At 35.6% G+C, this 23,755-nt stretch overlaps 2 protein-coding genes across 2 annotated transcripts in view; one reads left to right on the top strand and one right to left on the bottom strand.

The window, feature by feature from the left end:
• The window catches only part of LOC127946084 (receptor-type tyrosine-protein phosphatase eta-like), a 31,494-nt gene extending 29,492 nt beyond the window's left edge, over positions 1–2,002 (top strand). The window contains exon 10 of the mRNA XM_052542399.1: positions 1,937–2,002. Coding sequence (XP_052398359.1) covers positions 1,937–2,002 — 66 coding nt within the window. The remainder of the gene's footprint in view (positions 1–1,936) is intronic.
• LOC127946512 (glucose-fructose oxidoreductase domain-containing protein 1) lies at positions 253–23,663 on the bottom strand. The gene is made up of 2 exons (XM_052543133.1): positions 22,945–23,663; positions 253–6,953 (listed from the first exon to the last, which is right to left on the bottom strand). The coding sequence occupies exons 1-2, from the start codon at positions 23,195–23,197 to the stop codon at positions 6,031–6,033; spliced, it is 1,176 nt and encodes a 391-aa protein (XP_052399093.1). The 5' UTR covers positions 23,198–23,663; the 3' UTR covers positions 253–6,030.
• Positions 23,664–23,755: the final 92 nt, after the last annotated feature.

Below are 23,755 nucleotides of genomic sequence, written 5' to 3'. Positions count from 1 at the left end.
GAATTACTGAAATAAATGAACTTTTCCATGGCGTTCTAATTTATTGAGATGCACCTGTAATAAAACACTTCCATCGTGTGCTCTACTGCATTTATGCATCGATTCAAAAGGCACAACCCACTTACAAAATAATGTGAATGTGAAAGTGATGTGACGTAGCCAGGTGCATACACATACCTATAGACTGAACACGTAATACATCACATAGTCCTCCTAATTCACCCCAACAAAATCTCCCAACAGCCAGGAAAGTGAATTTGTCAGCCCTGGTTTATTCAAAGAATCAGACCTCCTTCCAGACTTTCTGAACGGCGTCATGTCAGATCATGTGAACAAAAACACACATTTCTCTTATCCTGCATGTACAAAGAGAGTAGTGCGAGCATGAACACTCAAACACAAGCCTTCACAGGTCAACTGTTCGTAATAAACACTCAACTGAGTTAAGGGCCGTTCAGATATAGAAAAGAACATATTAGGCTGCTAATAGCCTATACTTTGTCTATGACTGATAAATAGGCGTCCGTCACTTCAAAACATATTTAAGAGTCCATGCGTCCACGATATACATATAGTGCAATAAATATATGCAAAACCATCCATAAATCATCAAAATGGACAGGATTCCTTTAACATTTGGGCAACACAGCACTGCATATGGGCAGCATTTGCAAACTAAACGTGTGATTTGTGTGACGTTCCTTTGGTGCTCCACTGAAATGGGCAGATAACCCAGTGACAAATGTTGATTGTAAGAATGTTGTGGGAACATTGTTTTTTAAATGTTTAAAAAACATGTTGTGTTCTAAGAAGGTTATGGTACAAAAACTTTTTTTTTTTTTTTTTTTTTTTTACATTTTACATAAATAATTTTGAATAAATTATTTGAAGATTTTTTTATTTAAAATTATTTAAAGATTATTTAAAGATTTCTTAAAAAAAAAAAAATCTTAGAACTTTCAAGTACAAATAACTTAATAAGAACATTCCGAGAACATTCTAAGAATGTTTTCCCTGAACATTATGAGAACGTTCCAAATTTATTAAATTTAAGAATGTTTTGTCCTAATTTATTATTTATATAACTTAAAAAAAAAAAAAAAAAGATAAAACAACATTCTTGAGAGTCCTGAGAAGGTTCCCTGTTAACTGGTCTTACATTCTGGCAAGGTTCTCTTAAAGTAACACTGGTAACACTTTAGAATAGGGAACACTTATTCACTATTAACTTCGAATTTTCGAATTTTAATTTGCTGTTTATTAATAGTCAGTAAGGCAGTTGTTAAGTTAAGGTATTGGGTAGGATTATGGATGTAGAATAAGGCATTAATATGTGCTTAATTACTACTAACAAATGGCTAATATTCTAGTAATATGCATGCTATTAAGCATCTAGTTAAGAAACCCTAAAATAAAGTGTTACCATAACATTAATAGCACTTTAAGTCAAAGTTATCTGGTCTTTACTAACGTTCTCCAAATGTTTGCACAAAAACATTTAGACATCATTAAATGTTACTACTTAATTTAGAATGTTCAGAGAGTTTGTAAAAGTAGCATTCTCCTAACGTGTTCAAAATTCTAACATTTAATGTTCTCTTAACATTTGCATAAATAAGAAAAACATGTTTTAAATATAAAAAAATAAATTTTGAACACAGAGCATTCTATAATGTTTTCATAACTTAATGGGAATTCTATACTATACGTAACAGTATACTGTATGCAAGACACTGTAGAGTCATAGCAACTGTGATTAATACATTTTGTTACTCAATATTTACTCAAAATTCACTAAAATATTACAAAACATATGCATGGTCCATTGAACTGGAGAATTATTTATTTTACTAAGCAGGTGCACACTGGTTTCTGGTAACATTTAACATATATTACGATTAACATTTGTGTGTTAATGTCTCCCTATATTTTGCAGTTCAAGGACTTGAATCCACACGGTGTTCTTCCACCCTTTAAAACCACCAGTGCTGACTTCTTATAGCAGGCACAGCACAAAAAGCAGAAACCAAACAAGATTTTGAAATGGTATAAAACGCACTTTAAAAGTGATGGTCAGTGTGCTCTAAATGAGGACATTAATTTTAATAACAGTAACAGAGCCAAACAGGGTTTTCTGCTGAATCCCTTCTTTAATCAGTCCTCATCACACACACACACACACACACACACACACAGGTGTTTGCACATGCTGCCCAGCAGGAAGAGTATACAGTACATATTCACAAACACAGAGAACAAGCGCAATCTCACACTGAAACATATCCAGTTGTAACAGCTTTTTTTCACAGGTTCAAGTTTCCATCGTTTCATCGTTGAGCTTTGTTCAGAAACAGGCAAGTTCAAGCTTACAGTAGTCGGCATTTGACTCCAGTGTGTCCATGTTAAACCAGTGATAAACACCTCTGAAGACGACCAAACGTCCCTCTCATGACTGACATCACAAGAGCCTTTCATTCTCAACATCCCTGAGACTCACTGAAGTCTGAGTCTCGGACAATCACAGAAATTGTGTTATATCGCTGTCAGGGATGTAGCAACAACATTGCTGTTTTATGTAAAGAATAAAAATCAAGCCCTATTTATATTGCAGCCTTAATGTCTCACATCATAGAAAAATCATCTCTGGAGGTCCAAGTGACAATCTGTGGAAGGCCATTTCCGTCACATGAGAAAAATAATCATACTTTAAAAAACAATTATCAGCTGTTTAAAAATTCATAAAAGTCATTATCATGACATGATATGGCAAAAAGTTGAAATTTACCGGAAAAAGGTAAAAATATGATATAAAGAGTCAACGTTATGGGAAAAAAAAACTAAATTATGACATACTAAGTCAAAATGATAAGAAAGGGAGTCATTATTATGACATAAAAATCAAATTTGAGTTAAAAACTCTCTGACAAAAATTCTAAATTGACAGTCTAAAGTTTGAAACAGAAAGTCTCAATTTTGACAAAAGGTTTAAATTATGAAATACTAAGTCTATATAGGCATAGTTATGACAAAAATGAGAAAGTATGAGATAAAAAGTCATGATTGTGACAAAAAAACTGAAAATATGAGAATTGATTTGTGACAATAACTCAAATGAGTCATAACACAAAAAAGTCAAAATTGAGATAAAAAGTCATAATTATGACAAACAGCTGAAATTTTGAGAAAGTCGAACTGTGACAATGTTTTGAGTGATGACAAAGTCTAAAGTATGAGATAGAAAGTCAAAATGACAAACGTTAAAATTCTGAGATAAAAAATAAAAACTGACACTCAAGTTGAAATTACCATGGGCGTTTATGAATTTTTCCTAAGTCATAATTTTGACATTATCTCATAATTGGCTTTGTAATAATTTCAACTTTATAATGATCGTAATGACCTATTATCTCTCAAATATCTCGACTTCGACTTTTATTTCAGAGTTATGACTTAGTATATAATTTCTATGTCTAATAAAACGACATTTTGTCATAAGGTTTTATTGTTTTTTTAAATTGGGCTTCCATACACTGTAGCTTATGCTGTTCAGTTTGTGTCATAATTATCAATATTACTAAATGAGACCCTTGAGAGCTCTTAACCTCCTCAGACTCTGAATTATTCACGTCTATGGCAACACTCATAATGTGAACATGGATTCATGTGTGGTTTTAATTTTGATCGTTTTATCACTACACAAATCTACCGCTTGCAAAATATTAGACTAGTCTTTATTTCACTGAATCACGATGATTGCAGCAGTATAAAGCTATAGTTTGTGCTTTGACTTATGTAAATATGCACTGTTTTGCTTACTCAAAATGCTCAATCTATGGCCCTTGTTTTCTGAAATATTAAATTAAGCAGCGTTACTCGCTGCTTCTGTGTAAGTTGCCTGGGAGAGAATGATATTAAATGCTTTCTTGTCCAACAGAGATGATTTTTCCTTAAAGACACATTTCTATTACTTTCAACCAAGCAATGGTTTCAGTAAAAAAATGCAGTGAATCACATTTGCGAGGGAAACCGGGACAGGTTTAGTTTGGGACTTTTAATCGCTGACATCACACTTCCTGTAGAAATGCACAAGCAAAGGCCTCTATTTCCTGTCTCACAGTACACACACTTCCTGATTTGATATGAAACACTCTGAATAAGAAATAAATACCATTTATAAACTACACAGAGCATGTTTCCAGTAATGTACAGCAGGTGTTTCTCCAAGCAGCATTAAAATACGCATAAAACACAGCCACATGGTTGGACTCTCCAGTCTTTCGTCGTGACGCAGTGAGAAGTTGCACAGTGATGGACGACCGCCAACACACCGGTCTCCAGTGCATGCATACAGCAAATAAAATACTGCAGAATTGAGCTTAGCAAAACATATGGACTCAAAAATCTGATTTTAAAATCTTTTCAGTATGTTAATCATCTTGAGAACTCAAGCCGTATACACACAGCAAGGTTTCAGTACTGACAACTGCATTTAAATATGAATGATGTCTCCTAAACTAGATATACACCAATACATCTTCAGACTGAAAGCTCTCTAGCACCTTTAGCACGTCTGCAACAGTTTGGTTGATCTTTTTCAGGCTTAAAAAAGGCATTTGCTGGGCCTCAAAGAAGTGCAACGTTCCTCAACAGTCTTAAGCAGCGGTTCTCAACTGTTCCACAACTGGAAATTCGAGGGGGAAATTATAAATAAAATGCAACTATAATCAAGTATAGTAAGGAGAAAAAGCATCTTTCTGTCATTCGTCCACATGATTTCAATAAAATCATCTGTCTTTTCTTAGAAAACAGTCAGATGAGACAGAAAAATACCAAAAATCAGGAGCAAATCTACATCAGGTAAAAAAATAAATATAATCCAGATGATGACATTAAATACACATACGATAAATAACATTTCTGCTACTATTTATGCATTTACAAAATCGTTTTCCTATACAGTCTATCATGTTATTAACTATGCATATATTTGGGTCTAAAAAGTTTATTATATATTAATATTATACGCACTACTAGTCAAAAGTATGAAATATTGAGATTTTTTTATGTTCTTTGTTCTTCTGCTCACCAATACTGCATTTATTTGATAAATAGACTAACAAATAGACTAAAACAAGTAATATTGTGAATTATTATTATAATTTAAAATCGCTGTTTTCTATGTGAATATATATAGTAAAATGTAATTTATTCCTGTGTTCAAAGCTGAATTTTCAGCATCATTACTCCAAGCTTCAGTGTCACATGATCTTCAGAAATCATTCTGATATTATTATTATTATGGCCCAATTATTAATAATAGTTACTTATAAGCATAAAACATAAGCACATTCCAAATTTTTGACCTGTGGCATATAATATCATTACAGCGTTTGATTTGAAGATGATTTTGGGTCAGCACATAATGTCAGATCCTGAAGCAAAACCAGTTGAGAACCACCGACGGTTAACATGACGTGACGTTTGCCTTTTCATATTTGGCAGATTTACAATTCAAAATCTTACAGGTGGAAAACACGGGACCGTAAAGCCACAGATATGACAATCAAGATACCAGTCAAACACGTACAAACATCGGGATTTTAAATATATCAGTATTAACAAAGCAGAAACATCGGATCGTGTTTGTCCAGATCGAGCTCGTAACACACAGTAGAATCCAGTAGTTTACAGTGCGAGTGGAGATTTCATGCTTGACGCAGGAGTGTGTGTTTGCATTAAACACGTGCTGACGGATGCTTCATCGTTTCAGATGCACAATGCTGAAAATATCCTGCATGTCCTACAAACATATCACAAGTACAAAAGCATTTCCCCGTGGTTGTTTTCAATCTGAAAGCATATTTATTGCATACTTGACACCAAAAAAATCCCAGGAGCTGATGTTTTAAAGCATTTAACTCCATGCTTGTGGCACACAGATGCATGTTTCCTTTAGTTGCATGAACTTCTCCAGTTTTCCAAATGCATCGAGCTCAGTATGCATCCATGCACATTCACTCACGCGCCGCGCTAGCAGTACAGAGACATCCGGCTGCGCCGCATGGCCTCGCTGATCAGGTACGCAGGACTGATTTCCGGTTCCTCCGTCATCACCTCGATGTTCTGCCACTCGCCGCACTGATTGGACTTCTTGATCGTGTCCACGACGCAAAGCGCGTACAGACAGTCCTCAAAAGTGGCGGCCATCGTCAGCGGCCGTCCGTCCCACGTTCGCCGGTCGTCTTGATCCTGAAACGCCTGCCGTACGGCTTGAACCATGCAGATGGTGCCGGTGAGATACGGAGACGGGATGTCCCGGAACGCTTTGTCCGGTAGAGATGCGTTTCCAACAGGTGTGTTGTCCTTAAGAAGAAGCTCCTGACCGCTTTTGCCGTCGTTCTTCTGTCCGTACAAATCCGTCCCGCAAACCGTCAACCTTCCAGACGTACCGACCACCACAACCTCCTGCCGAAACTCTCCCGGGACGTTAAAATTGAGCGTGACCGTGCAGCAGGTGCCTCCTTCCAGCACCATCTGAAAGGTGCAGAAGTCGTCGCTGGTGATCTGTCGGATCCCATGGATGTGATCCGTCTGCTTGACGAACGTCTTGAGGAAGCCGTGCACCTTCGCCGCACGCCGGCCCGTTAGAAACGTGAGCAGGTCGATGATGTAGCTCCCGACCGAATGCAGCCCGCCGCCCCCCATCAGGTCATCACAGCTCCAGTTGTACTTCTTCCCGAGGAGACTCCCGCCGTGAACCTGCGCCTCGCAGACCAGGAGCTCGCCCACGTAACCCTCCTCCAGCAGCTCCTTCATCCGGACGAAAGCAGGGAGGAAGCGCAGCACGTTACCCATGATGCTCAGCAGCTTCGGGTAGTACTGGGCCGCCGACATCATGCGGAAGGCGTCCAGCGGCGTCGCCGTCCGGTCACAGATCACGTTTTTGCCAATTCCTAGAAGAGGGAACGAGAGAGAACGTTAGACGAAACTAAACTGACACAAAAGGATTACAATAAACAGAGACATCAGGACATCTAAAAGACATGTCCTGACAGCTCTAAAATAACACATGCATATTGAGGAAAGCTTGCCACCTGCTGGTATTCATCGGTAGTGCAATGAAAAGAAACCTGTTTTTCAAAGTTGTAAATAAAACAGAATATGTTATAAAAGAACATACGTTTTCTTTCTATTTGAAAATCAAATGTGTTACTCTATGTTTCTTTGTAAAAGTTTGTGAAATTCAATAGCAATTTTGAGTTAAAATGATTTCAAAGTAAATCTTAAAGTATGTTTTCAGTGTAGAAGAAAAGAGGTTTTATTTGAGGAACACAATCACATCAGTGAACAGCACACCGGAGGAAAATAGTGTAAATACTTAATACTTGGCTAGTAAATTTCACACACACACAAAAAAAAATAAAAAATAAAAAATAAAATGACAAAGAAATAGCACTAGTAGCAGTAACACATTAAATAAAATTTGTAAGATTTTTTTTTTTTTTTGTTAAACATACTCCAATTATCGGTTTTATTTACAACTTTGAAAAATATTTATTTATTATTACAGTGCAGGTTTCAATTCATTGCAAGACCTAGAAATACCAGCAGATGGCAAACTTTCCTCAATATACATTTCAAAACAATGAGATATACAGTATTTCTATGGTACTGTACTGTGAGTCAACTGAATTTATCAAAAATATTAATTTGGATCAATGTAATGCACTCTTGCTGAATAAAAGTATTAATTGATTGTACTTTTTTAACAGCAAGCTTTGTAGTGTAACTGTATGTACTGAAAGCTGAGATGTCGCTAGTCTAATGAAGCTGAATTTTACACACGAGTCTCACGAGCTGAATAATGTCCTGCGTCTTCATTCTCCTCAGACTCGCAGCAGAAAAAGCTAGCAGGCTAATCTCCCGACGGGTCAGAAAATTAATCCAGCTGACCCATTTCTAGAAACCCAGTGTGGGAGACGAGAAAATAAATCTGTGTTGGTTTAACAGCAGCCACGGTTCAGAAATGCCATGATTTTTTTTATTGTGAATGACTGATGATGTTATTCCTCAGAGAAATGCTTGTCTTCAGATGATGTCATCAGTCCCTCTTATTCTTAAGCCCCTCCCCCTCAACCTGACTCATTTCTTCTTCATAAGAGTGAGCGAGAGAGTGAGCGAGAGAAAGAGAGTGAGCGAGAGAGAGAGAGAGCGTGGGCTCATTAGTGTGAAGATACCAATACTTTGCAATTTCTTTCTCTCTAGGGATCTGAACAGCATTAATGTACATCGTACCTGCACAACACACACACACACACACACAACTGCATCAGTATCCTCTTAGTAAACAATTATGCATCTATCTTAGAAACCTAGCGACCAATCGGAATACCCTAGCAACCATATACTGTAGCATTTCCTTGGCAACCACTTCAAAACAGTCTGGCAGAATACAAGCATCTAGTTCAAGTCCACGTCAAATCAAGTTATCATAATATAGTAATAATCTGCAACTCTGAACATCTGTGATATGAACCGTCTGTAAATCTAAAGAAAGGCTGCCAATACAAACACATATACAGTATTATAATATCTCAGATGTGCTGAAAAACAGTGAGAGGAACACAAATGCTCTGGTTGGTGGATTGTGAAGGAGAAACACTGATGTCTGTGTGCATCTGTTCGTTCGTATCACATCTCCATTAAAACACACTAGTGTGGGAAGCACTTTTAACAGAGGAATATTTCTGTAAAACATGTTCTTGTGATCATGTTTGTATTCTCATTGCATGGAACCGTAGTCAGCATAGAATGCAATTAAATGGAGCACAAATGGAAACAAGTTAAATATATATATATATATATTACAAAAAAAAAAAAAAAAAAAAAAAAACAAGTACTAGAAATTACTTTTGCAGTGAAATCAATTAAAGCTCAGAAATAATTACAAATTATCCAGAAATTCTGACATATGCATTTTTTTCAAGGTGTAAAATCTCTGAATATCAATCAGTGTTACTGCTTTTCCAGGATTTAATTGTGGCATTAGAGAGCAGTGGAGAGGAGATAATTACACATCCATCATCCTAATGGAGAGAGAGAGAGAGAGAGAGAGAGAGAGAGAGAGAGATGAACTGATGTCCTACAGCAATTAAGAGCAGAGAAAAGCCCAGAGGTGAGGAGATAAATGGAGCCGTGGGTTTATTTTCATATATATGGACAAAAACATCTCTGTGAGCATTAGATCTGCAGGAAACCCCCGGAGACTGATGATCTGATCAGGTTTAGAGTCCACATTAAATCAGCATCCAACCCGTCTGCTTTCTTAAATGCACGCTCCTGCTCTTTCTGTCAGTAATTCACCGGAGAGCGTTCAGACCAAAGAAAACAAACGTCTGTCTGCAAAATACTTCATCAAAATCACCTCGGAAATGACTTTTATTTTGGCTGACGTCACAGTTGTTTTCTGCTTGAATATTGTGTTTCGTTTTGAAATATGACACATTACATACGTTTGGAATGCTTTTGTCAAAGGATTTTAATTTTCCAAAAGCATGTATACGTTTTCTGTTCTGTACAACATATGTAGTTCAAATCAGCCACTATATGCAATTTTATATTTTAAAAAAACTTTAGTAATACTAGGAATATTAATATTTTTAGCAACACAATTTTGCAAATGTGAAGAATATAGATTAGATAGATCTGAAAATGTTTAAGACATTTGATTTCGACAGATACAGCCTATTTGTAAATTCTTCTTTCCATAAAATACAAAAAAAAAAAAAAAACATTTTTAAATCAAAACAATTTAACTATGGCAATACACTACTCAAAGCCTTCTCCTGGAAAGCAGCTTATTAATGTTATTAATATGTTTTTCAGAAACGTTCCCAACAACGATGTTCAAAACATCACAGAAAAGCAAAGTTAAATTTGCATGGTATGAAAGCATGAGTTATCACTGGACAGATTTAGTGATGACGAGCAGAATCTCCCTCACGCTGACCTCGGGACACCAGGAGACCAGCTCACTGTGACCGCGTGCGTCCTGGAGCTGATAGTTTCCATCAGTGAGTACTGTAGGTCAAAGCTGAGACAGTCATGATGATGCTGCTGATGATAACACAGTCTTTATTACTGAGCTGTACAGAACAAGAACACCACAGCGTGAGAGTGGAGAGTGATGTGATGGAGCAGAGACTCCACCTGACCCACTTCCTCAGGCTTTAAACCAGAGCGAGTCAAACAGGTCCGGCTGAGAGAGTCTGATCTCACATTACCACTCTGTCTGAAGCCATGAATGACTGTGTGTGTGTGTGTGATAGGATACATCTGTATGGCAGAGATGAGAGCCACACACACACACACACACACACACAAACACAGGCACATTAATAACAGCGAGCATCTTAATGCTCCAACACACATTTCCCAGCTGAAACACATCAAGAGCCAGAGACACGACAAACACACCATACACTCCTGATCTGTGTGTGGACATACACACTTCATATAGCATCATATATAAAATATATCATAAATAATATAATTTTAGAAAATGTATCAAATAAAACACACACACACACACACACACACACACACACACACACACACACACACACACACACACACACACACACATATATATATATATACACATATACACATATACATACATACATACATACATACATACATATATATATATATTTTTTTTTTTTTTTTTTTTTAATGTTTTTGTTAATTGAAATGAAATTAATAAAAATTAAAATACAATAATGATAGTAAATAAAAAAGTAAAACAAAAACATATATTTATATAATTTTATTTAAATGTATTATACTTTATATTATAATACACACACACACACACAAATCGCATAAAACAAAATTTTAAATAAAAATAACAAATAAGAAATATTAAAAAAGCAATAAAAACAACAAATAACAATAGCACATAACAAATCACTAAAATACTTAAAACTAAAAAAAACTTAAACTAAAATAAATGATGACAAAAAAATTAAAAGCTAATTCAAAATATTAAGAAATTGTATAACAGCATATAAATAATACTAAAATAATACTGGTATAAATCAGATTAATTAAAAAAAAAAAAAATTAACACATATTTTGCATAAAATGCTATTATGCCATTTTTATTAAAAAAAAAATCCCAAATTAAATAAAATGAAACAAAACAAAACAATTTATAATTATACATAAATAAATAAGCTTTTCATCAATGTGTGGTTTGTTAGGAGGACAATATTTGGCCGAAATACATAAAACTATTAGAAAATCTGGAATCTGAGGGTTAAAAAAAATCTATATTGAACAAATCGCCTTTAAAGCTGTCCAGATGAAGAGATCATGTGTGACAGAATGATATAATATATTATATAATATATATATGTGTGTGTGTGTGTGTGTGTGTGTGGATGAGAGTGAGAACATCCACACACTCTTTAAACTGAGCATTAAATCACGACTGCAGGACAGAGAAAGATTTCTGACGACGAAATCGAGACCATTTCTGAGATTGAATTTCAATTCCCGTGAGAGCCTGCTCCAGAACACACTACTGATCTCACACTCTCTCTCACACACACACACACACAAACACACACACAAAGACAGCCTCATCTTCTCCAGCGAAGAGAAATCCTGAGAAGAACATGAATCTGTGCCGTGGTCTGCTTTTACTGTCAAAATCAAATCTACATCAGAACAACGACGGATCACATTCAGCTCTGACCTCACGCTCACATTAGATCCTGATCAAGAAAGATCAAAAACATCCTGCACTTCATCTCACTCACAAATACATCGCATCACAACTTTGCTTCGTTAAAAATGACATTTACATGAATTTCAGTTCGTTTTAATTTTACTTCCTTATGTCTAAATTTAATTTGCAATTCTTTTTAATGTTAAAATATATATTTTATATTATTTATTATTTTACAAAATATTTTTTTTATATTTTGCAGTTTCCTTTTTATTTTTATTTTAATTTAATTTAGTTTTTGCAATTTTTATATATTTTTAATGTATTTATTTCAGTTTAAGAAGTGAATTTTTTTTAATATTTAATCTTATTTTATCTTATTAATATTTATTTTATTTAAAGTAAAATGTATTTATTGGTTTATTTATTTATTCATTGCTCAGCATCCTGTTTGTAGCTCAATTCAAACTCATCGAACTTAATTTAAACCCCTAGTACAAATACTAAGTGTAGTGTGCCAGTGCTATTGTGAACGTAGCCTCACGATGCTCTCCATCTACTTCCATCCGCCGGGAATAATCAATCAAAACCAGGAAGTTACAGAAAACCACTTGCCATCCGACTGATTTCAACATCCGATTGTCTGAAAAGTGTCTAACACATCAAGAACAACATCACCGCAAAACAATGAGCCGACTGTGTCAGGTGACCATGTGACTGTGTTTATATTCAGGGACGAATCAAGAGCGTCTGCAGTCGTGTATTTGAGACACCAGCAGTGTTTAATGAAATCAGATGAACAGGAGTGAGGTGAAGAGAAGGCTGTGTTGAGTTCTGACTGTGTGCTATTGAGTCACCATAAACACTGAGCACAAAACAAGACACAAGTCACAGCGAGGACGGAGAAAGAGCCAGTTTACTGAGCTGAATAGATGTGCAACAACATACGCTGATGAACAGAAGACAAGACGTCACCCGTTCACATCAGCCTGAGAAAGTGTGGAGATGCATGAGTCTCACGAGAAACCAGACGCACAAACACTACACACAACAACTTTATTCCTTTAGAAACAAGACTTCGGTGACTAATGCTCATGCTAAAAAAATTAAGAGGTAATTTCTGCATTGCTAATGAATTAAAATAAATATAATAATGACTTAATTTTAGTTATAAAGAAATAAAATATATAACAAATAAATAAATATAAAATTATCATATATAAAAAAAATAGTATTAAGGATATTTAGAATAAATGCATTAATAATAATAATATAAATTAATAAACATAAAAAAATATTTAATTATATATTTAAAAAGTATTGTATATTATAGAATATATAATTAAACAAATTAATGAATAATACAAAATATAAACAAGTAAATACATAAATAAATATATAAATAATTAATAATATGCATTTCTGATGTAAATGAATAAATATTATATTTAAAATAAACAAACAAATATAAACTGCAAATGGTTTCTTGGGCAGCCTAGTGTTTATGTTAAAAGTATACAGGTTAAAAATACAGCACATTTTTGTTATTAATAAATAAAATGCATAACAAATAAAAAACAAATTAATAAAAATATATAAATATCTAACACTTTATAATATATTTATAACTAATAAAAAAAATGTATATTATAAATATAAAAATACATAATATTAAATACTAAAATAAAACTAATTGTCAGCAACTCTCTAATCATCTATTTAAAATCTTTATGCATAAATGTATTGTCTCTTGAGTATGAGTCTGTTTTCAAGTGAACACAGTACTCAGCTACAAATACCTGCAAATGAGGAAAACCCCCTTTAAAACCCCGTCTTTGTTGTTTCTCGTCCGCTGTCGGGACGTCCTGCGAGTCTCTGAGGACCAGTTCAGCAGCGCCTCACCTTCATCTGATGAAACCACACACTCTCTGCAGTAAAACAGATCTCTTTCAGAAATCACTGGACGCCCTTGTCGTTCTTTCTCATGCAACTGCCCAGACACAATTAGCAGCTCATCTCTAATTAACCCATGAGCACGCATCAGAACAATGAGAGGACGCTCAGGGAATGAAGCGGTGTGTTGAGGAGGTCATTAATGCAGGCGCGTGTAGATAGATAGACAAATGGATGTAGATTTAGATGCATATTATGATTTGTAAATACATCATTTTCTCTGTGGAAGAAAGAAAGTCACACAGGTTTGAAATGACAAGAGCAGTATATTTAGCTATTTAATGCTGTTGAGTTGCTTTGTTGCAATCTGCACTGTTAAAAGTGCTTTATAAATAAAGATATTTCTTTACTGTCTCGCGTCTGAACTCTGTTCCTGGTTTTATTGATTCTTCAAAGTCCAGCTGTAGATAGCGTTTATCTGTCTCTACATGAGAAACCAGCGTTTGGCAAAGCTGTTTGAACAGTCCTGCTGAAACTGCAGCGTATCTGAGCGCCGTGGGTCAAAGGTCACGGCCAGCGGCCTGACCGAGCTGTCAGTTTCTGTCAGAAACACGCTCGGTCCTCTCCGTCTGCAGGAGTCGGAGCTTCGTTACTGGGGTTAATTGCAAAGCACTTTAAGTCTAGAAAACAGCAGGAGTAAATGAAGCAGAACCTTTCTTCCAGGTCTGTGTGGGACACAAATTACTATATTTGGTGCAAAAGCCAGACAGTATATTTTAGACACGTCTGGAAAGTTTGGACAAATGTGACTGATTTTATTCAGGAGTTTTATATTCAGAACAGCACACTGCTCATATCATACTAGTTTAGATGAGATTAGATTAGACTAGGCAAACATTAATACACTTTTACTCAAAATTTGAATAAAACGCTAAATAAATCAGCATTTATTTTATAAGATATGAACATTTCAATCTGGAACATAAATGCATATTAATTAGGTCATGTGACAAAAATAATACAATGCTTACTAAATCCTACTAGTATTCCATTCCAAAACGAATTTAAACTCTTATTTAAAAAGGTAAAAAAAAAAAGAACAATTATAATATAATTATTCAAAATTTTGCATGTAACTTAATCGGTTTCTTGCCATTCATATATAAATGATTGTAAATAAATTTTAAAAAACAAAGAAATTGAAAGAAACCAATTACGTTAAATGTTAAAGTGTAAATATATTATATTACAATATAATTAAAATAAAAAATAAATAAATTATATTTATATATAAACTATAAAAAAATAGTGTTTTCTTATTAAAAAAAAAGGTTTAAATAAAAGTAAAACTTCAAAAAAAAAAATCTATTTTTACAGTGCACATAATGATATACAATTAAGTTTAAATTCTATATAATAACGAAATAGGAATATATACTTATACAAAATTGCTAATTATAAGCCAGCTTTTTTAGAAATTACTTTTCCTCATCTCATAATCATCTGTGCTTTACTGAACTTAATAATACACAACTGTTTGTGTGTGTGTGTGTGTGTGTGTATATACAGTACACACACACACACACACACACACACACTTGGTATTATACAGCTTCTGTTCTATTTAGCAGAACTTCTATAAAGGGGGCGCTGTGTTCAGGAAGGATGTTATCAGATATTTTGGCACGGATGAGGTTTGATCTTTGCCTTGTTAAGTCAATGACAGCATGAAAGTCTGCAATTCACATCAGTGCATTACCCTCAACACTTCCTGTTTCTCATTTCCTGTGACATCACACCATGTCACCAGGATGCTAAAGTGACTTTAACCACTTAAGGAAAGGTAGCATGAGTCCACCCAAACATGGACTCTTCTCCAGTGTCAGAGGACAGGAAGTAGTCACAAACCACAGGAAGTGAGAGTGCATGCGGCTTCTCTATACATGAAACCTGAATGATATTAAAAACCTTGGCATATAACATTACAAATCACTAAAATGGGCTGTTTTACACAGTATTTATTTATTTTTTGCGTATTAGATTATTGCAGAAACACCAGTGTTAAGTAGCACAAGATGCTATTACATTTTTATTCATATGTAGAATTTTTTTTTAGTTTTTAAGTTTTATTCATTTTTTTTAATAATTTGTTTGCCTATATATTTTTTTGTTAACGTTTATTTCAGATTCAATTCTGGTATAATTTTAGTTATTTCAGTACACAAACTAAACAAAAACGAAAAATAAAACAAGATTAAGTTTTATTTGATCTTTTATTTTACTACTACTATTATTATTATTTGCTATTTTAGTTACATCTTAATTTTGTTGTCCATTTTTTTGGCTCTATATATTTTTTTATATTTGATTTTAGTCAACATTTATGTTACTAAAAGCAATGAAAATATATGTTATACTATTTGTCTTAGATAAGATGTAGGAGAATTTGATTCTGACGTCATGTGATCAGAGATAAACATTTCTAACTAAATAAAAGTCATCAATGACTTCTATGATAATGTTTGCAGAAACAAGAGTGTAAAACAGGGTTAATTATTCCCTGCTGATGATCTTACACAGAACCAGGTGATGGAGATATCATATCATATCATGAACATATGCAATAAGGAGTTTATGAGTTACTGAGTATATTTACTTTATTTATGAGTGTCACAAGCTCAAATGCACAAAAGCCAGACGAACAGAGATTTCATGCAAACATGCTGCGGTGCGCTAGTGTGAGATTATGAGCGACAGATAAACACAGCACGAGGACACGTGTGTCAGGAACGCTCACTTCTCAGTGTGCAGAGAAAGCAACTGAAAGCGATTCATCGGAGCGAACAAAGAGAATTTCACAGGACTCAGAGCGTTTCTTCCAGCAGACATTAGCATGTAAATAGTGGTCCGAGAGGCTTAACACGGTGGGCCGGGGTCTCCCCAAACAAGCGGCTGTATTCAGTGGAAGCATGGGAACGGGAGCGTCCAGCCGTCTCCGGGGTCTCACACCATATAGACCACAGGAACGTCCTTGTGCTGTGAATTCATGCTGCGAGGAGCCTTAAGAACCTTCAATAAGGTGTTCAGACTGAGATCTGTCGGTCAAACTGACTAGAATTACACGCCTCTGGCTAAACAAACACATTTATAATGCCCTACAATTTCCATGATGAAGAAAATGCAGACAGTGTACAATCATAAATGTAGAATAAGTACAAAAGCTGTACACTTAGTCAAGTTTTGACATGGACTAGTGTCAAAATAAAAGCTCAACTGTAGAATGTATGATACAGTAGAATATGCTTCTCAAAAAGTCATAATAATGAAAAGAAAAGTATTAATAAAACTTAATTTTCAAGGAATATCAACTTATTTGTAAATATCACCTTGATCTGTTTTTGAGAATAATTTTGTATTAAATCATAAATTCAGTAAAATTTACTACAGAGAATTAAAAAAAAAAGAAAAAACATTTTATATATTGTAAAAACTGCACACGAAAAAACATGTAGTCAAGAAATTAAGTGCATATTTTAAAATCATGTAAAAAAAAAAAATTATATATATATATATATATATATATATATATATATATATATATATATATATATATATATATATACACACATTTTTATTGTACAATTTTTAAAAGCAAAAAACATTTAACTTGCATTTTTATTAAAAAGTTATTTGTTCCATTGATCAGATATGCTTTTCAGTTATTAAATTGAATCAAGTCAATAAAAAGAAATCCAGAATTTTTATTTTAAGCAAAATGTTTATTTTTATTAAACTTCTAATAAAATGTTGTTTCAGTTGATATAAGTAGATAAGGAATAAATAGATATTCAATAGATATAGAAATGAAAAGATTTCAATTAATTAGACAAGCTTTATGATTTCTAAAAATTGATTCAATCATTACAACTGAATCCAAAAATATTAAAACAGATTTTAAAAAAGAAAATGGATCCAGAAAAATTTTTTACGGAAAAAACGCCATTTGGGAATTAATTAACCATATGTCATAGTGTCCTACACATACACTGCTGCGACATCCTTTGCCTTTTCCATCCAGTATCATTAGTCACGCACTGTACTGAGGAACTGCTCTATTCTTAGACGCTCCCTCCAGATCCCAAAGATGAGCGAGCAGCAGTTTGTGCCGGTGGACGACAGCCAACCTGACATCGGATACTCCACAGAACTGCGTCTGACCGGCTGACCGACACACACAATACTGCAGGACTCAATCACATCACTACTTAAACACACGCTGCACCAGTATCACACACACCCTCAATCCGTCAGCAGAGTCCCACAGACAGCCTAGGAACATTAACACAACAGATTTGATTTCACCAGCTTGAGTTTGTGACTCTATATCATATGTTTTAGATTATAAACTACACATTCAGAGTGATGGAGAGCTAGAGTGGCATGGTTCGTTATTGTTGTGGGTGTTTGCATCATGCACAATCTGTTCAGAAGTCATTTAATGTCATGTTTGATTTCCACAGACCAAACCTTTGGGACTTTTGTGGAGAGATGCATTTCTGATACAGCAGCGACAGATAGAACGAGGCTAAGATATCAATTTACATCTAGTCATTTAGCGGACGCTTTTATACAAAGTGACTTACAAATGAGGAGAACAATAGAAGCAATCAGGCCAACAAGAGAGCAACAGTGTACAAGTGCTATGACAAGTCCAGTTAGTCTAGAACAGTACACATAGCAATGAATAGAATAGAATAGAATAGAACAGAATAGAATAGAATAGGCAGGCCTAAGTGCTAGTACTAATTGTTCAGGTGCTGGCGAATAAGATGTGTCTTTAGACGTTGGCTAAAATGGCTAAAGACTCAGCCGCTCAAATTGAGATAGACAAGTCATTTTACCAGCTGGGAACAATCCAGGAAAAAGTCTGTGGGAGTGATTTTTTGCCTCTTCGGGATAGCACCACGAGGCGTGGTTCTGTTGCAGAACACAAACTTCTGGAGGGCATATGCTCTGAACTGAAATGTCTGTCAGGCAGGCTGCAAAGCTAACAGCTACTGTCGGATTATCTAGTTGGAATGAGAAGTAGAGTTGAGTGTCATCAGCATGGTATTGATAGGAAAAGCCAGGTTTCTGAATGACAGATCCTAATGATGACATGTAGATGGAAAAGAGAAGCGGTCCAAGCACTGAGCCCTGAGGAACCCCAGTAGCAAAAAGTTGTGACTCAGAAACCTCATCCCTACAAGACACCCTGAAATACCTAACTAAGAGGTAAAACTTGAACCACTTAAGTGTGGTTCTTGAGATACCCATCTTAATGAGGTTGAACAGGAGGATCTGGTAATAAACTGAGTCAAAGGCAGCAGACAGATCCAGCAAGATGAGTACTGAGGATTTGGAAGTTGCTCTTGCCAGCTCTTTCAGTAACCGAGAGCCAGGCAGTCTCAGCTGAGTGCCCGCTTTTAAAGCCAGATTGGTTGTTGTCCAGGAGGTTGTTCTGTGCGAGAAACATAGTGAGTTGGTTGAACACACCTTGCTCAAGTGTCTTTGCAATGAATGGAAGAAGGGATACGATGGTGTGTAGTTTTCTAAAAGTGCTGGATTTGAGATGGTTTCTTAAACTGTGGGGCTTAAATGCTGTGGGAAATGAAGCAGTGTGAAGAGAGGTGTTGATAATGTGAGTGAGCGCAGGTTTAACTGAAGAAGAAATGGCCTGAAGGAGGTGAGTGGGGAGAGGATAAAGCAGACAGGTAGAAGGATGATTGGAAAGGATAAGTTCAGAAATGGTCCTTTTTCAAATAAATAAAAAAATGATATAGACTAATATATTTTTTGAAATAGGTCTGCAACATTTTTGGAGGGACCTTTTTAAATGCAATAAAAAAACTCAGTAACTCATAAACTCATTATTATTTTTTATCAATATGACTATTAGGGCTACATGATTTGGGGATTTCTCCAGCAAAATTGTGATTTAAAATACGTTTTTACAAATTGTTAAGAGGACCATGTTTGTTGTGCTTGTTTGTAAGCATTTGACCCAAAATGTTTGAGAAATTGGAAAAATATTATGATGATAATAATAATAATAATAATAATAATAATAATTATTATTATTATTATTATTATTATTATTATTATTATTATTATTGTCTTGTTGTTATTATTATTACTATTGAATAAATGATTAAACAAAATAATAAATATTACTCTTGTAATAACACTATTTCACTATTAAACACAAAATAGAGTATTTAATAAGTAATCTAAAATTATATGAATTAGAATATAATCATATAATGTTTTTGTATTGAATTGTATTATGATATAATTTGTATTTGATTAAATAATTGTGTGTATATTACTTTACAGCAATATGTCAAGATTATTGAGATTAAAATAATTCTCTGTAAATTAAAAAGAAAAAATCCAGTATTTAAGAAAAAATATTTGATTCAGATTGGTTGAGAGATCAGTAAGATACAATTTAGCTGAAATTAGATTTCACATTGTCACTGCTTTAAAGTCAGCATTGCTTTAAAAAGTATTTTCAGTGTCAGTGAGAGAATGAGGACAGGCACAGACTGTAGAGATGCTGTTTCTTTAACACCCACAGTGAAGCTGAATCAATCCAGCGGGACAGACACTGGAAATGCTAATGTATTCCACTAGAGCTTCACTTTCATAATCCACCACTCGTGAAATGCTAAGAGCCAGCATAGGCCATGAAATCAGGGAGAGGAGAAGAGGACCTGATAGAGGACAGCAGCAGCACATTATTCAACAGTCAAAATGGAGGACGAACTAGACACAAACCCAATGCAAACTCACAATTGCTCAATATATTTTTATCTTCTTCAAACTAAAAAAAAAAAAATCCTACAAATTGAAAACATTACTATATTTTTATTTAATTACAAATCTGAATCTAATGCAAACGTAAAGCTGAAATGCATGAAAAGGCATGACATAACGCAGTAAATGCATGAAGACCCATCTCAAAACCTTTTTCACAAAAACCTTGAAAAATTATTTTTTAATTTTATAGTGAAATACTAGAACTCTTTTTTTATTCAATTCAATATTTTTATTTAGTAATATACCATTACTTTTAAAATAAATAAATAAATGCATACATCAAACAAACTAACAAACTAATAAAATGTAATTAAGTTATTATCATTATAGTCATATTGACATCAAATCTTAATGTTGGTCCAAATTTTGCAGCTCTAAAAACAAGCACAGCATGCATTAAACTTTTTTGTTTGTTATTAATACAGTGCAGTAAATGCATTAAAAAACGGTCTCAAAACCTTGAAAACATTTTTCTTAAATATTTAATAGCCCTAAGATGATCTCCAGGAAGAATGCCTTTAGAAAAACACAGCAACTTCCAATAAATACCAACCATTTTCCTCGACTACCCACTCAAAGCAGTCCAGCAGGACAGACAGGAACGCTGATGTGTATCAAACTCATGTGCAATCAAGTTTCATCAGGCTGCTGTTGAGCGACTTCACATGCGTTTCTGTCACTACGTCCAATCTCTTCCATCTGATCTTCAGCACAAACTCCTGTCCAGCTCACATTCCTGCTCACTACCCTTGTGTCACACTGAGTAAACCGGCAGAGCGTCCCACACCTTCACAAGAGGAAGTGAGATTACAAGCTAGTTTCTGAATGAGTAAACTACTGCTGCTAATGCGTCTGATCATCACCAGATAAGAAAGATGATGATGATTACCCCATTACCACAACATGCTGCTTTAAAGAGAAAAATAAAGATTTGCTTTTATTTTATTTTTGGGTGAACTATCCCTTTAAAATGCTGTCTAGGAAGGCAGCTCACTAGATGTGTGTGGTAAATATAATTGACCGAAGCAGATCCTCTGTCCTTGCTTTAACATCTTAATGAGAAAAAGGGAGAGAGAGAAAATCAATTTTTGTGTTTTAGCTGATTTGCCGAGTGCATGGACACAAGCACAGCTTAAATATTTGCTCTAAAGTACACGTTTACTCAGAGCTGAACACTTTTCATAACTTGACCAGGATAAACTTTGACTGTGGACTAATCCAGCACAAGATTCGACAGCACACACAGCTTATAAAACAATGGGAAACTGCTCTGTTTTGGTTTTAAAGGAAGGCTTTATAAAGGACTAAGTAAACATGGCGTACTATGAGCACATGTGATTTGTGCTCTGCAGATAAACTCTCTCTGAGGAAGCCTTATACGAGTTTATAATCATGATAAACCACGGCTAGATGATGAGAACGTGACAAACCAGACCTGACTAGAATGACCAGAATGAGGAAATATATCGACAATAATTTGCTCATTTACTCACATTTTTTAAAGCAACTTCTTGAGTCTCAGAATTTTTGAGCTTGATTGTTAGAGCAGAAAATCATTACCTAGCAACCACACACAACACCCTAGCAACCACAAACAACACCCTAGGCTGGAAACCTTCACAAAAAAATCTAGATCCTATATATAATTCAGAATGTAATGCTGTTATTAGATATTCCAGCATGGAGAGACGTGACAGAAGATAGAGAGAGGACAATCATCAGTCTGTTGTTGGTTCCCATCTGAAGTTATTTTGGGCTCAATCTCCTGATCCCCAGTGATGAATCATTCTCACAGGTTATTTCTGACCATCACTGGACACCTGCAAATGTCTCATGTACTGACCAGACAACAGATGCCAGAACCAAAACATGAGTGAGCAATGGACACAAACACAAGTCTGGGATCTTCTACAGATTTAACTGACTTTTCAGTCTGAGAGCAGTTGGCGATATGGATGTGATCTCATCTGAAACTCCACTACTTTTAAGGAGAAATGTTCTCCATTTGACGTGATTGTGGTCTAGAATTTACAATTTAGATGTAAATGAGAATAAAGAGCTTTTACTTCCACCGGTCCAAATGCAAAGAGTTCATAAAATGATGGATGAAGTGTATTGCATCAGCAGTGCAAAAGGTTGTGGGTTCAATTCCCAGGGAACACTTTAGGTAAACATTTTTAGCCTGCATGCATTTTCTGCTAAACGCATTAAATGTATCATGAGCTGCTTCAGACTTGCAGCAAAGCCATGGTCCAGTCTCTGGATGTCAGATTCACCTCTGTGGGTTTCTCAATGGACCAGAAAAAACAATTATGATGCAATGGCTGATGTTGCAATTCGGTCTGTTTTCTGTAGTCATTAAACCACACCTAACCTGACAGAAACAAGATCTGACAAGATTCTCCTTCGTGAGGAACCATTGTGCAATTCATCCAGATCAACAGTGTACGACTCACCCAGCGTCTTAACGGCGATCTGTTTGGTGAGCGGCGGCGGGAGGTTGATGCACACCAGATCCACATCCGAGTGCAGCAGCACGTCATCGATCCGGTTGGTGTAGAAGGGCACGTTCATGTCGCGCGCGAGCTCCTCCGCCTCCTCCTGCGTGCGACCCCACAGCGCCTTCACCGAGAAGCCCTCGCTCTTCAGCAGAGGGATGATGACCCGAGCCGTCAGACTGGTGCCGAACACACCCACCCCGGGCAGCATGACTGTAGCGCGCGGGTTCTCACACAGGTGACCCGGCGAATGCGGGTTCGAACCCGAGCAGGGCTGTTGCGTGAACTGTGACCATTGCGCCTTTGGGGTTCCTCCCAGCTGTTTAAAATCAGTAATTATTCATTCAAATGATGAGATGAATCTTCCTCCTGATCCACCTGCTCTACGCGACCCGCGTCTGCGCATCTCTACGCGATGATACAATGTTAAATTCACAGATACATTTGTATCCGCTTCGGAATCGGCGCGACGTGTGGTGTGGTACTCGCGTCGCGTTCCCTCGGTATCATCCAGAAAAACGCGAGCGAGGTCAATACGTGCGCGTCACGTTGCAAATGAAATCCAAATAGAATTTCCCAAACGATCTCCGTGGCGTCTCCGCTCCTCTCGCTATCAATATTGCGATCATCTACTGCGGCCGGTGCAGTGTTCCGCCCTCCCCGTTAACTCCTTCACAACCGGAGAAAGAAAGCAAGCTATACTATAGCGAAGACTTGTTTCGTGAATATTAATCACGCAGCGTGACGTTAAAACAAGGCGGACCGTCTG

Source organism: Carassius gibelio, chromosome A24, assembly GCF_023724105.1.
Source record: "Carassius gibelio isolate Cgi1373 ecotype wild population from Czech Republic chromosome A24, carGib1.2-hapl.c, whole genome shotgun sequence".
In the NCBI taxonomy this organism is placed as follows: Eukaryota; Metazoa; Chordata; class Actinopteri; order Cypriniformes; family Cyprinidae; genus Carassius; species Carassius gibelio.
The sequence above is the reverse complement of the archived record's forward strand: the minus strand, read 5'-3'. Positions and strand labels throughout refer to the sequence as shown.

Coding starts and splice junctions, on each gene's coding strand:
- LOC127946512 (XM_052543133.1), bottom strand. CDS start 23,197: ATGCTGCCCGGGGTGGGTGTGTTCGGCACCAGTCTGACGGCTCGGGTC. Junction 6,954..22,944: donor GATCGCCGTTAAGACGCTGG/GTGAGTCGTACA, acceptor TCCCTCTTCTAG/GAATTGGCAAAAACGTGATC.